Here is a 21094-nt window from a genome sequence, read left to right as displayed (position 1 = left end):
ACTCATCAAAATGTAGAGAAAAATGCCCAGAATTCTTTATTTTTAAATGTCAGAGAGTAATCAGCAATGGCTCTCTATCAAACTGGGAAGACACGTCTAGCGATGTCCCACGGGGGTCAGTTCTGGGTCTGATATATTTTCATTAATGAGTTGGATAATGAAGTGGGGAATACGCTTATAAACATTCGTGAATGACACCAAGCTGGGATGGGATGCAAGCATTTTGGAGGGCACGATCAGAATTCAAAACAACCCTGACATATTGGAGATTTGTTCTGGGGAAGAGGAAAGCAAAAAAAAAAAAAAAAAAAGAGGAAATTCAATAAAGACAAGTGCAAAGTACTTCACTTCGGAACGAAAAATCTAATGGACAACTGCAAATTGAGGAATAACTGGCTATATAAGGATCCTGCTAAAAAGGATCTGGGGTTACTGTGGATCAGAAATTAAATATGAGTCAATAATGTGGTGCAGTTGTGAAACAGCCTAATGTCATTTTGGGGTGTATATAAGACGTGGGAGGTAATTGTCCCGCTCTGCTCGGCACTGGTGAGGCCTCAGCTGGAGTACTGTGTCCAATTCTGGGTGCCACACTTAAGGAAAGATGCGGACAAACTGCAGAGAGAGCAACAAGAATGATAAAAGTTTTAGAAAACCTGATCTAGGAGTAAAGGTTAAAAAAACTGGGCCTATTTAATCTTGAAAAAAGACGACTAAGGGGAGACCTCCAAACAGTCTTCAAATATGTTAAGGGCTCTTAAAAAGAGGACAGTGATCATTGTTCTCTGTGTCCGCTGAAAGTAGGGCAAGTGATGAGCTCTATCTGCAGCAAGGGAGATTTAGGTTAGATATTAGGAAAACATTTCTAACTATAAAGGTAGTGAAGCTCTGAAACTGCCTTCCAAGACAGGATGTGGAATCTCCCTCACTGAAGATTTTTAAGAACAGGTTGGACAAACACCTGTCAAGGATGATCTCGGTTTACTTGGTCCTGCCTTAGCACAGGAGGCATCTCACAAGGTCCCTTCCAGCCCTATATTTCTATGTAGGCTGGTGAAAAGTGCCAGACTAACTTCCCCTGGACACTAAAGTCCTCCCTTTGTCCACAGAACACGTGCTGCATACAAAGCAGCCATGCAAACTTCTCCGTCTGCCTCAGTGCAAACCTGGTGGGGCTATTTCCTGAGGCTGGCAGAGAGGAAGGTGGTTCAGTCTTCAAACTTACTCAATCCCTGGCCTCTCAGCTGCAATTGAAAAGGGTGCCAATTTGCACTAATTTTTGTGATATGGGAACTGGACTTAGACCCAGTGCTTCCTAATGTTTTGTAAGTTATCAACTGCAGCCAAGCCAAGCTATGAGGTTAGAAAATAAGCAGGATTTTATTATTTTTTTAGAAGACCGCAGTGAGTTATTATGTGAGGGATACGTAATAAACAAGCAATACATTAGTGAAGCTCTTCTATTTACTGTGGCTGAATGCGAGTTTTAGCCATTGTCCAATGCCCAGCATGCAAGGAGTATACGTTATAAGAAAACACAGTGATGTTATTTCTAGACACCACACAGGGGTATCAGGGGTGTCTTCAGTATAGGGAGGGAGAGATGATAAGAGAAGGAAACAAGTTAGAAAACAATTTCTTCAGCAAATATCTTCAATAAGACTCAAGACCCTTTCAGATAGTCTTAGTTGCTTCCCTCCAGCCCCATCACTTGTTCAACTCACTTTGTCATGTACGGCACTCTGCTGAAATGTGTATTTAAAACTCAGCAAAATGGGTTTCGGGTGGAGTCGGCATATCAAATGCACAGAAGATTCTGTTGCCTCCCCAGTTTCTTCCCGTTCACAGTATTCATATTATCTGGGTAAAAACGGCAGTGAAACCTGAGGCTTGTGTGCACACATCAGACCCCATCCTCATTCCTCCAATCATTCCCGGGCCCATTCATCACTAGCTCTACAGGCAGGGAGCCAGACATGGTGGCACCACCACTTCTGCTTATAAAGGCTTTAAATCAGTAAAGACATATTTGTTCTCATCTGCTTTCAGTCTGCACTTTCACTGGGCTTTCCAGTAATATTTTTATTGTTTAAAAGAAAGGTGTCCTTTCAGACTCTATTATTCTTCTCATTTCCTTAATAAGGCGGCTGCATGACTGGCAAGGGGACTCCAGGTTATCTCCAGGGTATTTTTATTCTACTCGGACTGCAGGATGTGCCTGAACACTGTCCAGAAATGGATTTAGCGGCTGTTGTGTTTTTCCTTCCTGCTTGACAGAAAGATCGTTCTCTGGCTTGATTAATTTTAATTCTTCTGTCTGCTTCGTTCTGTTCATGGCTACAGAGTGAGTTCCTTCCAGGAACTGCCAGGTATAGAGAAACATTTTCAGAACACAAGTTGCACGCATCTGTAGATGATAATTCTGTGCATGGGTTAATTTCTAGTTAGCAACCTTTGACCTACGGCTGAAGGACCTCCCCAGACCCCAGTTTCCCCTGAGACATGTCCTTGGTCAAAAGCTCCTGATCAGGAGCTAACTTTTTTGTATGTTTTCAAATACCAAACGATATACATTTTCCCATCAAATCCAGCAGTTTTTGTTTCAGCAAGTCCATTTTTAATTTTACTTATTTATTTTAACACCACTGTTTATGTTAAATCCTGATAATAATTCGGAGAGTCACAGCACCACATTTAAAAACAATCCCAGACAGGAAGAATGACTATTAACAAAGCACTCGTCAACTGTTATATATTAGCTGCATGTTCTTGGATATGGCTAGCGGGAGAATTCACAGTCTAAATTGCTGCCCCTTTGGTGAGTGTTCATATTGTAACAGAGCAGTGGCAAGCTTCCCTGGCTTCTGGCACCAAGAATCACAGCTGACCGTACAGCTTTCAAAAAGGGGCTGACTTTCATGCTATTCCACAGCTCCAGACCATAGAGCCACATTGTCAGAAGCAGGCTCTAAAATTACAGCCACAATTTGCTGTCTAGCTACTAGTGTTGGAGGAATTACGTTAAATGAACATACTGCCATTTGTTTGTCAAATAACAAATTAAACAACTAGTTTTGCAGTACTCAAGCAGCTCAAAAGCTATTCATCTAACAATATATTCAAAAATATTCTCTCTGCTATTTGGTGTTTATTCATCTTAGCTATCTGTGACCTAAGTACTTAAGTGTCCTCTGCCCCCGCAAAAAAAAAAAAAAAAGGAAGAAAATTTGGCATTAGCAAAAGAGCTTGAGATTTGCATCAACAGTAGATAGATGTCTGACTATGCTAACTACCTGATTTTTACATTTCCATCCAGGTTAGGCTGGAATGGAAAATGTAATATAAAACCAAGGAGAGAGACAAGTTAGAACAAGGTTGCTCCATTTTGAATCTGCAGGGCTTAATTCAACCAGCACGTGGGGGGGAAATCATGGACTTGATTTTCCAAAATAAAATTATATTATTCATATACTACACAAACATACAAATGTACTTACTTGTGGGATTTTCTCTCTATCCAAGTAAACTTTTTCTCTTAACAAAGACCAATAAAATGACTTAGAGCTCTTATGTTGGGAGTCAGAATTTTATGAGGTTTCAGAGGAACAGCCGTGTTAGTCTGTATTTGCAAAAAGAAAAGGAGTACTTGTGGCACCTTAGAGACTAACCAATTTATTTGAGCATGAGCTTTCGTGAGCCACAGCTCACATCTGATGAAGTGAGCTGTGGCTCACGAAAGCTCATGCTCAAATAAATTGGTTAGTCTCTAAGGTGCCACAAGTACTCCTTTTCTTTTTGTATGAGGTTTCAGTGATCTCGTGGCTCACCAGTCAATGCTGAATTAATTTACATATTACATGCTATGGGCCCAATCCTGTAGCCCTGCTGTGTAGAATCCCAATGAAGTAAGCACTTATATCAGTAAGGACTGCCGGAACAGTCCTTTCTATATGCATGTGGGGTGTGTGTGTGTGTGTGTGGATAAGTAAGTAAGTAATAAGAATATATCTGTGTGTTTAGACTGGGATTTGAAACAGGTCCTAACTTACTGTTCAACACTATGGTCCAAATTTTGTTCTCAGTTTTAAACAGGCAATACCAAAAAAATTGGAAACTCTGTCTGCTGAGACCAAATTTGATGCTGACCACACAAATCCGGCACAGCAGTCTATAAATGTCGTGCTTACCCGGGAACTGCCGTATTTTAAAAATAGAAAACATTGTATAACTTCGAACCAAAACTGGAAATGAATTTGTGCAGAGTGTTAATCTCTTGTTTGTTCTTTTCCTTTGAAACACAGAGTTCATAGTAACACCTAGACCTTATTCTCTGAGGGCCAGATTATCAGTGGCTATAAATCATCATTAGTTCCACAGGCTTCAATGGGACTATGCTGATTAATAGCAGCTGAGGAGCTGGTCCCAAGTGTCATATTGAAACTAGTATGTCGCTACAAACTACAATCTTTTGCAATGACAGAGGTCATTCATTATTGTTATTTTATATTTGTATGGCATGAGCACCTAGAGGCCTCAGTAAGTCCCCACCGTGCTAAGCACTGTGCAAACAAAGTAAGAGATAGTCCCTGCCCCAGCCTAACCTAGACTGTGAGCTCTTTGGAGCAGGAACTGTTATTTTACTACACACAGCACCTAGCGCAATGGGTCTCTGATCCTTGACTGATGCCTGTAGGCATCATGAGAATACAAATAGAGGTAAATACCAGCAACAACCAAGTAGATACTGTTTCCGTACATTATCAGAACAACTACAGGATACAAAAAAAATCTGTTTTTCCATGCCGCTCATCTAATTCTCTTTTCTTTTCTAGGAAAAATACATGCATCTATTGATTTAAGGCTAGATTTTCTTCCTCCTCTTACCTCTATTTTTCAGCGGTGGCAGTGTAGGGTGAAGGTTTTCATTACAGAAATCTTCATCTGTGCAGCATGCAATAGTTCTTCTGTGATGTATTATGGGTGTATCCTGCAACAGAGAAATTCACAGACAACTGCGTGAGCAACTTTGTTTTTTTAAACAGACACTGTTGTTTGGGCGCTGGACAAGGAGACAGACCTGACATGGTAACCAGTGAAGGATTTCAAATATGACTGCAATAAGGATTTGGGCTATCCTAATAAAGCCAAACCACACTTCATTTAAACATTAAAGAACAAATTCTTTACGAAATCCTTGTGAAATTCCACTCAAGTCATTAGCATTATACAAGGATGTATTTGGCCATAACAGCGTACGGTAAAACGGTGAGAGAATCTGTGCATTAGTGTTACATTTTTCAAGCATTCCATTTGAATGTGGGGGCAGAGAGATTTCACGTTTATGTACAATGAGACTGAGGGCCTGATCCTCTGTCCCACTTTCTAGAGCAAAGCAGAGAGAATTTTGCCCCAAGGCCAAGATTTCCAGAAACAGATACCTAACATCAGGCCTGAATTCAACAGAGACTTTAGGGTGCTCAGCATTTTGGAAAATCTGGCTACTTATTTAGTAAGCAGTTAGAAGCCTCATTTTAGACTCCTATTTTTGAAAATCTTGGCCTTAGCACACGATTCCCTTCACGTAGGAGAATCCTCAGATGGCTTAAAGCCAATGTAGTCAACTCTGTCATCTATCCCGCCTAGCGAAATAGATCAGTGAAGGGTATGAAAGGGAGCAGGAGGGGACAGAACACAGTGCACTGCACTTTGGAGATATTTACTGGAATAATGGCTCCTAAGAGTTTATTATAAGCAGCTGCAAATAAGAGCAACCATTATCCTGCTTTAACTTGAACCAATAGCTAGTGTGGCCCCTGGACAGGCCCAGAGCAGAAAGATTTACTTAGGGTACTACTACATTGCAAACAAACAAAAAACCACGTCAGCGCGTCTCAGAGCCCGGGTCAACTGACTTAGGTTCACACTACAGGACTAAGAATAGCAACATAGATGTTGCTGCTTGGGCTGAAGCCTGGGCTCTGAAACCCAGCAAGGGGTTGAGTGTCAATGTCTGGACTCCACCCTGAGCAGGAGTGTCTACACTGCTATTCTTAGGCGTGTAGCAAGAGCCCAAGTCAGTTGACCCAGGCTCTGAGGCTCGCTGCCACGCTCGTGGTCTTTTGTTGTTTCATTTTCCAGGGTAGATGTACTCAGAGTCATCTTCGTTCCATCTGCTGTCCTCCCTCCACAGTCATGCTGAGCTTTGCACGGAACAGCTGGGGATTTAACCCCGAGTGATTTCTCTGTGTTAAACATGCAAGCACAAAAGAGAATTGCTTTGTAGGGTGACAAGTTGATTGCAGTACATGGAATGAAAACACATTTCTCTCCCTGGAACTATAATGCCTTCACGAAGGTGGATCCCTAAATTTACTGGCTGGACTGTCTACACACACAGGACTCACGTTACACATCAGTGATATGTAACAACTTCTCGTGTGAAAACAGCCACTTTTTTACTGCCCACTACTACGTAGCACACAGCAGTTTAGGAAAGGAAGTAAAGAATGTCTTATGTAATTCAAGCCGCAGGGGGAATGTAGAGAAGCAGAATGGAATTACCCGAGCGGTTTACCCGAGCGGTAGTTTCACCAGGACGGCAGGGGCTAACGTTAGTTAACTTGCGCTTGAAGTAGTAGCAAGAGTTTTGGGGAGCAGATGCCATTTCTTCAGCATTCAGTGCAGAGGGCACATCTCCCACATGAACAAAATTCAAAGCAGCAGATGTATGCATTCATCCTGACTACAATGCAGCTGCATGAAAACTATCACAACAGCCAGACCAAACCTTGATCGCAACTCTTTTCTTACCCGGCACTGGAAGTCTGAGCCTTCTAAGCCTAGGCATCCTGAGGCAATCGTACGTCCTCCGGATTCATCTTCTTCTACCATGGTGAAACAGTAGCCATCAGTCCTGAAGATTGGAAAGAGTGAAAAATAGAGTTTGTTTTTTAAAATCAGAGATTTGCTATGAGAGGCAGTCTGATATGCTGAGCCCCACAAACATACAGTTGATAAATCAACACACTTTGAACAGCAATGTAACATAATGCTAAACTATCATCACATATATAAAATCTTATTTATTTACACAGTATTATTTCAACATACAAAACAAATGAATGCTTATCCCAGGCTCTTGGCATCCACACATGGTTAAAATTAAATCCAACAAAGACAGACAGCAATCATAAACTGATAACTTTTCTTCAAACAAAAGAAACCAGTCCACAAAGCTGACATTTTCACATAAAACCCAAACCCCCATAATCAAAAATCTTCACCCAAGGCCCATCCCCTCTGCACAAATGTCTATCCCAGTGGTTCTCAACCCATGGTCTGCAGGCAGCTTGTGGCCCAGGTGATATCCTCAGGGCCATACAAGTAGTATAATGAAATGGTGTGGATGTGGCCAACGTAACACACAGAGAGCTGCATATGCGGCTCAGAGTGGTAAACAGGTTGAGAACCACTGGTCTATCCTAATAGATACGCTTTGCATCATTGGAGACCCATCTTAGTAAAAGCATCAGTGCTAAAGCAGGTCTACTTGTACATGCACACTGTACAGAGATTTGCTCTGTGGCGCAGACCGGAAGAGGCCAGCGTCATTGAGATAATAACTGTGAAACACTATTAAGAGTGATTTGTGGTCCTTACTTTAACCATATTACAAACTGCAACACTCTGTTGCGTTTGAGTTCTTGAGTTATCATCAACATCCTTCCGAACTGTTTACTTGGGTTATAAGCCTAAAGTGATCCATAATAGTTCAGTTTACAAGAACATGTACAACATAGGACAAGTATACTAACAGATGGCTAGATGGTGCTGGTGATAAATGTCCTTCCCTAATGAAGGTCAAATGCATGAATGTTATCAGGGAAACAAAAAGAGTGCCTGCATCTGACTGCAAGTCTTCTCTGCTAATTTCTCATCACTTTTTGGGGACTCACTACCCTATCAAAATGAATGAAAATTGTCTTGATTGTAAGAAATAAAATGGATAATAAAAAAGAAATAGCCCCTTATCCTCAAACAATTAAGTCACATAACAATAAAATGTTTTATTAACCTCTTAATTTCTTTCTAATATTTATTGTGTTATATATGAACAAATGAACAAGGACAATAAAAGGGAAACAGACACAAGAAGTAACTAAATGGATTTACAAGGCTTAAATAAAGCAGAATTTCAGATAATTATTTTTTGACTTGAAAGAAAGGAAAGCCTAACAAAACAAACACAAACACTAATGACAATAAAGAAGTTGTAGGAAAAGGGGAACATTCCATTACACACCGAACGCATAAATACAATTTGGAAATATTAGCTGTGGCACAGAAGGATGCCGGATAGGAAAACACCAAATATTTGCTGTGGCATGTTTTTAAATTAACTGTGTGAGATCTAGTCAGAGCAAGCTTGTTTCACAGTTCCTTTCAATAACAGGAGAAGTTACTAACGTCTGGATCTGAAAAGTAACCAGTTGCACACTACAGACGACTTCCTCATAGAAGCGCACAATTTACTTTTATACTACTTCGATATTGTGCATGAGAGTAAAGTAAGGAAGACAACAACCCTTTTGGGAAACAACTCTCATGACTTCATTACTCAGTCTCAGGATAGGAATGATAGGATTGCCAAGAAAAGAGACTGAAAGGAATCCATTAGAGTACAATATTATATTATACTACATTTTATTTGTTTATACGGTGCCTTAGAGTCAAAGCAATGAGTAAGGGTAACAGAGGGACGCTGTAACAAAACGATAAATTGCAATCAACTGAAAAACAAAACAAGTCAACAACTGATGGTCTCTAATAAAGTCACTATACAAAAGAATCATATCATTAGAAGAGGTACTATTAAGACAGGAAAGAGACCCAGGAGGTTTTGGCATTCTAGTGACTTTCAGTAGGACACAGACTCATAAATCACTTTTGAAAATGGAACATAGGCTCCTAAGTCACTTAAATGCTTGTGAAAATTTTACTTCTGATGTAAAATGACAAAGCAAGTTAGATCATGGAAAGCAGAGGGGGAGAGAGCTCAAAAACTTTGAGGGATGGAGGAAATCATTCTTTTTAGAGACAGCAATAGAAGAATGTCTCACTAGCTTCACACCATGATACAATGAATGAGGAATGTGAAATGAAATTTAAAGGGAAATGTTTATACAGGAAAAATAAGATTTAAGAGGGAGAATTTTCAATGTAAATAAAAGTTACCATCACCCCTCGGAAAGCCTGCCAGAGATCTGGGCAAGAGAGTAGAAGAGACAGTGTCTCCTAGAACTCCTGGAAGAGCTCTACTGTGGTGGTGGGGAACAGATGCTCACAGGTTGAATATAACACACTCGACATACAGAGGAGTGCATAGCACACTCCAGCTGCACAGTCCAGCCATGTCAGAAATTAAAATCTTTCCATCATTAAAAAAAATCTGAACAAGCATGTACCACATCTAATATGCTGTATTTCACTGCATATTACATATAAGTACAAATGATAACACAGAATACAGGGGGTCTCCTGTATACATTGGGGTTGTGCTCTTGAAAAGGGTGGTGGATACCAAAATGACGTATACCGGGGAATTTTTCCCAGTAAGAAATAATGGAATAAGGTGGGAATGCATTCACAACTTCACCACACTTGCCTATGACAATGCTCTTTTCGCCTAAACAGGGTACCTTTTGACACTGACAGGTTATACAGCACACATTTTACACACAAAACGTTGAATAAAATAATGTACAACCCTACTAACGCTGATTAAACACATAGAACATTTTAATATAGTACATACAGTACAGTAATACAGTATAAAACACTGTCAATTATGCTAAACTTAGGAAGGGGTGGCAGCTGTGTTTTCTTGGGCTGGCTTTTCCGTGGCTGGCTTTTTGGTTGCAGAAGTCTTAAAAAAGGATTTTAATCGATGTCTGCTCTCCTGCATGAATCTTTGAACAATAGATCTCCCTGTAGCAAGTCACTGCATCACTGAGAGCCCTGGAGACTTTGGCAGACCGTTTACAAAAAGGATCACCGCTCTGTATTATTTCCATCATCTCATCCAGCAATCCAAAGAAAAGGGAGAGATTCTTTGTCGTCAGACTCCTGGCTTCCTGCCCTATATCATCATCATCGCCCTTGCTTTCTTTAGATATCCGTGGTCAATCCAGCTCAATCAGTTCCTCATTTGTCAGTTGCTTAGCGTGAGACTCCTGTACATCCTGCTCCTCCACCTCCTCGAAGCCAATATTCTTTGCCAACTTGACAATTTCTTGCTCGAGAACAGGAACGGCATCAAATCCCACGAAGCTGTGGACAGCATCTGGCATTGCACAGCGCAAAATGCCGTTCACACATTGCAAAGTGACCTCTTCCCACGACGGGTCAATGTTTTCCACGCTGTTCAAGATGTTGTAGGACTTCCAAAACTCCTTTACACTGGGCTTTCTTTCACATGCTGTCTCCTTAATCAGCATGGAGAATGTCCTCTGTAGGTAATAAGCCTTGAACGTGGCCATTACACCCGGTCCATGGGCTGCAGCAACAATGTGGTGTTGGGTGGCAAAAATTGGACTTCGACGTTTGGGCAGAGAGCCTTGTAGTCCAGTTCATGGACACTTGCGTTATCCAGCAGAAGGAGAATCTTAAAGGCCAAATTTTCCTTCTGACAGTAAGCCTTAAATTCAGGGACAGCACGGTCTACAAACCACTCACGGAAAATACTGCATGTCATCCAGGCCATTCTGTTCGACTTCCAAATTACAGGGAGATAAGGCTTGACGTAGCCCCTCATTGCTCTTGGGTTTTCACCGTGGTAGACAAGCAAGGGCTTCAGCTTATAATCGCCTTCTGCATTTCCCCCAAGCAGAAGGGTTAAGCGGTCTTTTGAGGCTTTGAATCCAGGAGCAGTCTTCTTGTCACGAGAAATATAAGTGCTTGTTGGCAATTTCTTCCACTAACTGCCCGTCTTGTAGACGTTAAAAACTTGTTTTGGAGAGCAGCCACCTTCCAAATCAATTGTATTTAGCTGCATAGGAAACAATTCAGCTGCTTCTTCATCCACAGTAGCCATTTCTCCTGTGAGTGTTACATTATGTAGATTCGCAAAAAGAAAAGGAGTACTTGTGGCACCTTAGAGACTAACCAATTTATTTGAGCATGAGCTTTCGTGAGCTACAGCTCACTTCATCAGATGTATACCGTGGAAGTTACGGTATACATCTGATGAAGTGAGCTGTAGCTCACGAAAGCTCATGCTCAAATAAATTGGTTAGTCTCTAAGGTGCCACAAGTACTCCTTTTCTTTTTGCGAATACAGACTAACACGGCTGTTCCTCTGAAACCTGTCATTATGTAGATTGACACGCTTCTGAAATCTGTGGAATCACCCACGACTAGCATGGAAGGTCGCCTTTTCTGCTGTTGAGCTCTCTCCCTTTCTTTCCTTTAAATTGTTATACAGGCTTTTGGCCTTCTCCTGAATCAAGCTTAAACTCACAGGCATTTTCTTTTCATGCAGGTCATCAATCCAATCAGCCAGCAAACATTCCATCTTCTCCATTATACAGGGAGTCCTCGAACATACGACACCTGACTTCCGTCAGACGCCGCTTACGACACTTTTCAGTTGACTGCCTGTTTTGCCCCTACGACTCTTGTCGCCCTTACGACAAAAGCCGGCAGGGAGAACAGCACACATCACATGCTGAGTCTCAGCAAATCACTGATTTCACGGTTCAAGCTTTCTGATTGGCTGAGCCAGGGGCTGGGAGCCAATCAAAAACAAGCGGCAAGGCTAGCCGGCAACAACTACCCTGGCCCTGGAAGCCAATCAGACAAGTGACTGCAAGGGACCCCCCACTTCCAGCTCCATTCATTATAACACAGTGCATCTGTGAATAGGGGCATATCCAACATGTACAGCTGCTCCAGCAAAATTTACAAGGAGAGGAGGAGAACATCTGTCCGAACTTCCTTGGACACTTTCTTTAAGATTGCAGAGAAGACCGCAGAGAAACCTACAGCCCAGACTTCAGAGAAGCCCCCAGCCAAGAGCCCTTCAAAAAGTTCTAGAAAGTCAAAGCATATGTGATTTTATATGTTTATTTGAATGCTGTTTACCTAATAAATGCATTGATGTTGCTACATTAGTCATCTATAATTCATTTAGTACAAAAATCTGGATTATTGTGGTGAAAATAGTGTATCAAGTCTTGGTTCAGGAACCAGTCCCCCCCTTTATACCATTGATTCCTATGGGAAAAGCGGTTTCGACTTACAATGCAATTCTGAGGAACGAATTGCGTCTTAAGTCTGAGGACTTCCTGTACTGCTTCTCTGTTTTGTTATCTTCATTGAGGACCACTTCATAGCACTTGGAGCGCTTTCATGAATTCGATCAGCACTCTTAAAAATTGAGTGTACCATTGAAGCAGGCAAACCGAGAACATGAGCGACATCAGCTGCACGCTCACCTCTTTCAAAATGCTTTATAACATCCAATTATACTTCTAATGTTAGTATATATATATACTAAATATACTTCTAATAAATAGATATAATGTTAGTATATATATATATATATATATATACTAAAATATATTTCTAATGTTCCGGTGAAGTGAGCTGTAGCTCACGAAAGCTTATGCTCAAATAAATTGGTTAGTCTCTAACGTGCCACAAGTACTCCTTTTCTTTTTGTGAATACAGACTAACACGGCTGTTACTCTGAAACAACTCTTACGTTGCCTCTTGGACACAGACCCACTCTTAACACTTTGAACGCATTTTACACTCATGATGGGTACAGGACAGTACTGTACTCAAGGCCATCCCACCTACCTCCACCCACGCCCTTTCTCTTCCCGCCCAGTTTCACCCTCTCCTCTGAGCGCCCCATCGCTGCTCCTCCAGCCCCGCTGCCCCCCAGCCGCCTAACAGCTGACCATGGCAGGCAGGAGGCACTGGAAAAGAGGGGGAGGAGTTGATCGTCAGCCCTGTGGGCCGCCAGCAGACGCAAGGACAGTACTGTACAATAGGGGAACGTTTTCCAATTCATGTTGGTCCCGATCCATGCATGTGGATCAGGACCAATGTGAATCGGAACACATTCCCCTATTGATGAGCAACGGATATCCGAAACAACGGATAAGGGAGAGACATATACTGGGGAACTCCTGTACATATAAAGCAGTATAAATTAACCTATTATTTATTCTCAGTAGTGTAACATTTATGGATTATTAAATACAATTACAGTCACTTAAAAATTAAAAACATTCATTGTGTAAATGTAGAACTGAATTGGCTGTTGTAAAATGTAGCCATGTAAACCTCCTCCAGTGAGGTATCATATTATACTACAGTACAGAAAAGACATTAAAGAGATTTTGGATGTGATCATTCACAAGCAGAGATCTGGTGTGTCACATTTTGGCAAGGGTGACTTTTTACAACCAGGTCACACATCGGGGGAAAAAAAGAGGTGTATAGCAGAAATGCTGACAGATCCTGAACTAGAAGATGCTGCTACAATTAAAGATTACCGTAATGACAGAGGTGATCTTAACTGAGACCTTTACTATATGTCAGAAGGGAGGCATGGGGACCCAAGAGCTTTGCATCTGTTCAAGCAGAGAAGAGTCATTTCTCATGAAAGATGCAACACCTTAGCTACCAAACTTTGATTGGTATTTCCTCCCCTGGCTTCCATGGTAGCGTGACATCAATGTCTGTTTTACTATTTCTCTCTCCCTCTCTTCTTTTAAAATAAAAAAACAAAAATGCTTTAAATACCCATCTATCACAGAAGGACCTTAAAAATACCAGGCATAACAAATCCTTAATCATCTTTCGATGAATATGCTAAGTAATTTGTGATGGCAAAAAAGATTTGGACAGATGAAATTATCCCCTCGTTCATTTGCTACAGCTTGCAGGTTGGTTAAATTCCCTGATGACTAAACCAGAAACCTCCTACATTTCAGTACATTACCACCACCTTACTTTGGTCTGCAATGCAGCCTGGAGGATTTTATTTTTGTATACTTCATCTCTTGTGAACATTTCTGAATACACTGGCAGCATAAATCATATTGCCCATATGATCCCAATCAAATCAGCAAAACAACTTCTGCATTGGTTCTTAGTAATGATGGGGAAACTTCAGTTATGGTTTGTATAGAAACCTGACCATTCACATGCTTATGTGAAGCTCTACAGACTTTCCCCAGTTTTGAAACTACTCAAACTCTCAGCATGCATTTACTTCCTACTTTTTGTCATGTCTATCACCCGAGGAATATGTCCATTAAAAAAAGCCAAGTTTAGCAGAACACTGTCCATAAACCAAAGAGTCACTGTAAATCTGTTCAACACAAACTCATTTTCTGGAAAAAATATTGTGGTAACAGTAACATGAAACCCAGTTAGAAGAACTGCATTATACTCCTGCTGAGCCAAATTCAGCCTTCAGATGTGTATGCAACTACTTTGAAGTCAGTGGGAGCCATACACATGCAACAAAGCACAGAATCTGGCTCATAATGGGCCAAATCCTCGGCCTCTGAAAAGACCACACAAGCCTCCCAGTCAGCAAAACTGACCCTGTTCTGCTGTGTGGAGCACATCCCAGATGCCAAGAAGCCACAGAGGGACACTCTTTTTTCCCCCATCTGTGACGGCCCTCTCTACAACACTGCACAAAAAGATGTGAGGACACTCTGCAACATGGAATGGAGGATTCGCCCAATGCCCACAGAGAACACTTTATAAAGCTCATTTACTGTGTTAAGTACAGGACCTATATCTACAGTTTCCAACCCGATGATGACTCTGACATGGCAATAATACCAACCACTGCGACATCCCTCTGCATTTTTGCTTCTGTCTCTATCATCACACACAAAATTCACTTTAACAGGTGCTTGGGTTATTTACAAAAACGAATAATCAAAATACAGATAATTTATATTCTAGTTTTGTGGTTGAAAAAACAAAGCACATTAAAACAAGTAATTTTCTGTGCACATATGCAAGATCTTAGGCTGAGCCAGTGAATACGCTTGTATGCTGTACAGTGTAGCTCCATTTTTTTAACGTTGCAAAATGAAAAGACAAATGTAAAGTGAGTATTTTCTAATATGGAGTGTGTGTTCTTGGTTTAAGTAAATTCAATTTATTGTGGCAATCTCCCATTTTCTGGAGCTTCCTCTCTGAAGCTCATTGTGCTGGCTGAGACAATGCAAAGGGGTTCAGCAGAGATTGGAGTATTATCAGTGATTATTTACCATAACATAAAGGTACATGGGCCTACATTTTCAAAAAGTTATGAGTGATTTTGAATGACCAACATGAGACCTTAACAAGTCCTTAATTTTCAGAAAGTTTTGAGCACCTGCACGCTGAAAATCAGGCCCCATTAAGCTGTTTCAAGTTGGGCACCTGAAATTTGCTAGACACCTTGGAAAATTTAGGCCATGATGCTTTTACAAAGCACAAAGTAAGACAAATCCCATTCAAAACAGATTAACGCAGGATGCAGAGAGAAGAACGAGGGAGTCATGAACTGTATTAATTTTGAGAGTACAGAGGAAAGCGAGGCTTACCTCAGCACAACACTCAATTGGAATTGGGTTCATGGATGGAGGAGAAAGATTCACGCCAAGGTCTTGTTGTAACTGAATCATTTAGCCCATGCTTAATATGGATCCCCTGCTCTTCTTCCCCAAAGTATTTAAGGAGTTACACTTGACCTAGGCACTGCTAGATTTTAAACAATGGCAGAATATTCTTTTTTGTGTAATAATATGAATAAAAATAGCTGAGTGCTATAGCTTCCCCCTTCAAATCACAACAAACCTTTGCTTTTCAACGACCATTCCAGAGGACGTGGGTCCATGCTGATGATGGATTCTGCTCAACAATGATCCAAAGCAGTGCAGACTGACGCATGTTCGTTTTCGTCAGATGCCACCAGCAGAAGGTTGATTTTTGTTTTTGGTGGTTCAGTTTCTGTAGTTTCCACATTGGAGTGTTGCTTTTTTAAGACTTCTGAAAGCATGCTCCACACCTAGTCCCTCTCAGATTTTGGAAGGCACATTCTGAAATCTAGGGTCAAGTGCTGTAGCTATCTTTAGAAATCTCACATCGGTATCTTCTTTGCCTTTTGTCAAATCTGCAGTGAAAGTGTTCTTAAACTGCTGTAATGTGAAATATATGGCAGAACGCGGGTAAAACGGAGCAGGGGACATACAATTCTCCCCCAAAGAGTTCAGTCACAAATTTAATTAACACATTTTTTTAACGAGCGTCATCGGCATGGAAGCATGTCCTCTGGAAGGGTGGTTGAAGCACGAAGAGGCATACAAATGTTTAGCATATCTGGCACCTAAATACCTTGCAAAGCCGGCTACAAAAGTGCCATGCGAAAAGTGCCATGTGAAAAGTGCCTGATCTCACTTTCAGGAGACACTGTAAATAATAAGCAGGCAGCATTATGTCCCATAAATGTAAACAAACTTGTTTGTCTTCGCAATTGGCTGAGTAAGAAGTAGGACTGAGTGGACTTGTAGGCGCTAAAGTTTTACACTGTTTTTTTTTTGAGTGCAGTTTTGTAACCAAAAAAAATCTACATTTGTAAGTTGCACTTTCTCGATAAAGTGATTGCACTACAGTACTTGTATGACTATTTCTTTTATCATTTTTACAGTGCAAATATTTGTAATAAAAATAATAATATAAAGTGAGTACTGTGCACTTTGTATTCTGTGTTGTAACTGAAATAAATATATTTGAAAATGTAGAAAAACATCCGAGCTATTTAATGAATTTCACTTGGTAGTCTATTGCTTAACAGTTCAATTAAAACTGCTGTTAATCATGATTTTTTTTTTAGTTAATCGCTTGAGTTAACTGAGATTAATCGACAGCCCTACTTCTGACAAAAGACAAAGGACCTTAATTTGGTATTTCAGCCTTCTGCTGAAGTCCTCTCCCCCTACATTTGAAATTAGAGATACTCACACCTCCATAGTCTGATAACAAAATGAGAATAAAATTGCTCGCACGTCCCATACAAACAACCCCTGGCAAAGCAATTTTATTCTCTATTACGGTTGATAAACCAAAGCTAAGTGTTTTATCTGCTTTAAAACACAGCTGTGTAGAAACACAACCAACGCAGACCATTAGGTAAAATATCTGAGAAACCAGATAGAACTTGCTTTGCACGGCAGTCGGACAAAAGCTCTGGGACAGACTTTTTAAAACTGCAGGCACATGTCTTTGCATAGAAAATTGTATATATGACCATGCACCTAATCAGTGAATGTGATTACTTTGATTGCATTGTGTACATGCCCAGTGAAGTCCAATTTTTTTTCGTATGCAACTACCCTATGGGTATGCACGACTGCAGTAACTTCATGCATTTTGCATGTGCAAATGCATCGTGTCAATTTTTAAAATGAGGCTCAATTTGTCTCGAAACTAAGCAGCTTTGAAATTCTGTTTTGAAAACCTATTTTGAATCCCCACAGCAGAAAGAGGGTTAAAGTTTCAACAGGTTATGAGTTAACAATCTTTACAAGTATAGACATATGAAGTTCTTACAAATACTTTCACCTCTTCCTGAGAAAGGTCCCTGTTAATCAATCAGTCTTCCAAACACCTGTGTGCTTAGCCACTGTCTCTCTCAGTTACATTGACACTGTTTGCATATCTTTTGTGATAATGTAAGGTAACAAGGATAAACAATACCCCATAGCCTTGAAAACCTATCAGACTCTAGGGAATTCATGTTGAAGCTCAAAGACAAACATGAAACTAAGCACCCTATCCTGTCTCTGAAATCTAGGTGCAAAACAATCATTTTCAAGACCAAATGACTTGTTAACTACATAATATAAAGGTGACCCTTGAAAATTTGCCAATTGCCTTAGATAACTAAGTCAATATTTGCAGTTGGATAACCCCACAGTTTAGAGTAATAAAAGTATTACCTACAGTAAATATAGGCAAGTAGGAGAGGAATACTGTAGATAATGAGCTAACCGTAGCCATTTATTTTAGTTGGTAGGTGTTTAAAAGGGCCACCACTGTTGCTATAAATTACAGTAATTATTTTTTTAATTGTTAAAATCATGCTAGCTTTAAGAGAAAATAATTAAGCGTGTTCTTAACTTATCTGTAGGGCTAAAGTATTGCTGAACATGTGCGCTATAAAATTGCCCATTGTTCACAGTACTATAGAGTTGTTATGAAGGCAGCAGGTAGTTGAGGGATTTGATGGACACTTGCTTTTAGAATGCTGACTTGCCCATCCGACATAGTCCCTGCAAAAAGTATAAGAAATACAATCCTGGAAGGGTTTCTAAGTGGCCACAAGATGTCCTCATTTTTATACAAACATCCAGATGGATAACAGTACAGCTGGTTGGCAGTCAGTAGTGTCATACCACCCCAACTAAATACCTGTCAAAGCAGACCAACATTTCCTGGCAGAGAAGCAGGTTGCTTTTTTCAGAAGGAAATTCAATACTGTACCTCACTGCAGTCGCAACAGGGCTGTGCTCTATATCTGAGTCTTAATTTGAATACACCTGGAAATGCTTTCTCACTGAACTTTCAGAAAATCGGTTCCCTGACCCGTGAAAGGTCCCCTGCCTTTGGTAGTGTTCCAACAACAGGGGTCTCAAGCCTGAAATTTTGCTGGGCTCTGGCCAGCTGGTCTAATGAAATTTCACTTGCATTGTTGGGCTAGGGGTGACCTAGAATACACTGCTCCTACTCTGTGCACAATGAAATCTCATAACTCATAAGATCTGAAGGCAGCCAATGACCTAGCAGACTGATAGGGTTGCTGAGAGACTGAGATGGATTTCATAAAAGATAGGAAGCCCTTTTGGTGATTAGGGGAGACAGAGTGTAGATAATTAACTCAACTACTGTAAGAAGATTTTACCAGAATAAGTTCACCTATACATCACACAAACACAGTGGCATCTCCTTCATTTGAACTCTGATAAGGAGAAACATCATTTATAGAGAAGTAGAATGAAAGTTCCTGATTGTTTTAAGGCATTGCAATGTGCAAACAGAAATTCAGATTACAGCGAAGGGTGAAAATTAAAGGCTCTACGGTGTGAGGGTCCCAAAGTAAAAGGAGTCCCAGTTTAGCAGGGTAGGCTTGGCCAAATCTCTTGAGAACTGGTTACAACAGAGTCAGCTGACTGGTGACCTAGCAATCTCTCTCAGCTCTATCTCCTTCACCTGAGTATCCCTCCGTCCAGATCTGAAGAAGAGCTCTGTGTAGCTTGCAAGTGTGTCTCTTTCACCAACAGAAGTTCGTCCACTAGGAGATATTACCTCACCCCTCTCGTCTCTCTAATATCGCTCGCTCACTCACTCCTTCCCAACTTCAGAGGCTGGGCACTCTTCTCAATACAGAGGTCCATTTTATCTCTCTTCCTTAATTCTGAATTATGTATGGAAGACTTTAGAAAGAAAAAATATTAAAAAGTAACTGGACTCTGCAAATATAAGGAAAATCAGTGTCACCTGGAGCTCAGACATAGCTACTACAATAATGGGAGGTGTACAAATATTAAATCGTCATCCTTGAAAAGAGTCCTTTTATATTATATTTGGAAAGAGGTCCCTTTGAATTATATTTTTACTTTATTGCTGATAAATCATAGGGTATCTTTAAAGAGAAAGGTAGTTTAAGAAATATGGTACAAACTTCCATTGTCCAGGTACTGGCTTCGCAATTTTTTCTTTTATGCCACTGCTCAGTGTGAAATTAACAAGGAATACTGTGTTCAGATGACATATGAAAGGGCAACTGGTGGGGGAAAATGAAAGCGTTTTAGGGGTAGAAGGGTTGTGCTGGGCTGGACGGAGAAGAAGGTTTTGTGAGATAAATTCCAGCTTAAACTAAACACCTGACACCCTAATTAAAACGAAATAAAGCTCCAAAGAGGTGTGACTTCAATAAGGATGATTTTGCGACTGGATGTTTAACAATGTGAGAATCATGTTAACAGAACATAAATTTACCATTAAATTCCCCTCTCATTTAGGCTGAAATGACATCATATTCTGGCATTTTACTTTTTTTTAACTGTTTGTAAGTGGTTACCTTTGGTACATATAGCTGAAAACAGCTACCCGTTATGATTTAAAACTAAAGGGATATGTTTTAAAAGTGTGACATGGAAGGACTCTGAATAAATCCTGATGTTTGTGAGTGGGATTTGTGCTGAGAGACGAAGCTATGATGACCTAACCCAGTGGTTCTCAAACTTTTTCCTGGTGACCCCTTTCTCATAGCAAGCCTTTGAGTGCGACCCCCCCTTATAAATTAAAAACACCTTTTAATATAGTTAACACCACTATAAATGCTGGAGGCAAAGCGGGGTTGGGGTGGAGGTTGACAGCTCGCGACCCCCCATGTAATAACCTCATGACCCCCTGAGGGGTCCCGACCCCCAGTTTGAGAACCCCTGACCTAACCCCTGGTGGAGACAGTGCTAGGTCAACAGAAGGAATGATTCTTCCATCGACTTAGCAACCGCCTCTCGGAGACGAGGCAGATTAACGACAGGGACAGGAGAACCCCCGTCTATTGTTGTAGTGAGGGTCTAGACTGCAGTGCTGCGACTGTAACACTTTACATGTAGATATCGCCGTAGGCTGGTCTACACTGGAAAATTAGGCCTGTTTAACTATGTTGCTCAGGGGTGTAATAAATTCACACCCCAGAGCAGCATTGTTAAGCCGACCCAAGTCCCCGTGTAGACAGCGCTAGGTCGATGGAAGAATTCTTGTTGATCTAGCTGCTGCCTCTCAGGGAAGTGGGTTACCTATCGTGACAGGAGAGCCCCTTCCGTCAACGTAGGTAGTGCCTACTCTGAAATGCGAAAGCAGCACATCTGCTGCCACTGTAGCGTTTTAAGTATAGACGAACCCTCAGAAACTTTACATTACACTGCTAATGAGGTGTTAGCTTGGTGGCAGGTTCTGTTTCTTGGTCGTGGGGATGCTGACTTACATCAGCCAACTGAACGTTTCC

General features: G+C 40.9%; 1 protein-coding gene across 6 annotated transcripts in view; it reads right to left on the bottom strand.

Annotated features, from left to right (window-relative positions):
* Nucleotides 1–21094, bottom strand: part of BMPR1B (bone morphogenetic protein receptor type 1B) — a 353771-nt gene that overhangs the window by 12407 nt on the left and 320270 nt on the right. For all 6 annotated transcript variants that reach the window (XM_048846945.2, XM_048846946.2, XM_075127534.1 and 3 more), the window contains 2 exons: nucleotides 6811–6913; nucleotides 4885–4987 (listed from right to left, as the gene is read on the bottom strand). In XM_048846945.2, coding sequence (XP_048702902.1) covers nucleotides 4885–4987; nucleotides 6811–6913 — 206 coding nt within the window. The remainder of the gene's footprint in view (nucleotides 1–4884; nucleotides 4988–6810; nucleotides 6914–21094) is intronic.

This window comes from Caretta caretta, chromosome 4 (genome assembly GCF_965140235.1).
Source record: "Caretta caretta isolate rCarCar2 chromosome 4, rCarCar1.hap1, whole genome shotgun sequence".
NCBI lineage: Eukaryota > Metazoa > Chordata > Testudines > Cheloniidae > Caretta > Caretta caretta.
The sequence above is the reverse complement of the archived record's forward strand: the minus strand, read 5'-3'. Positions and strand labels throughout refer to the sequence as shown.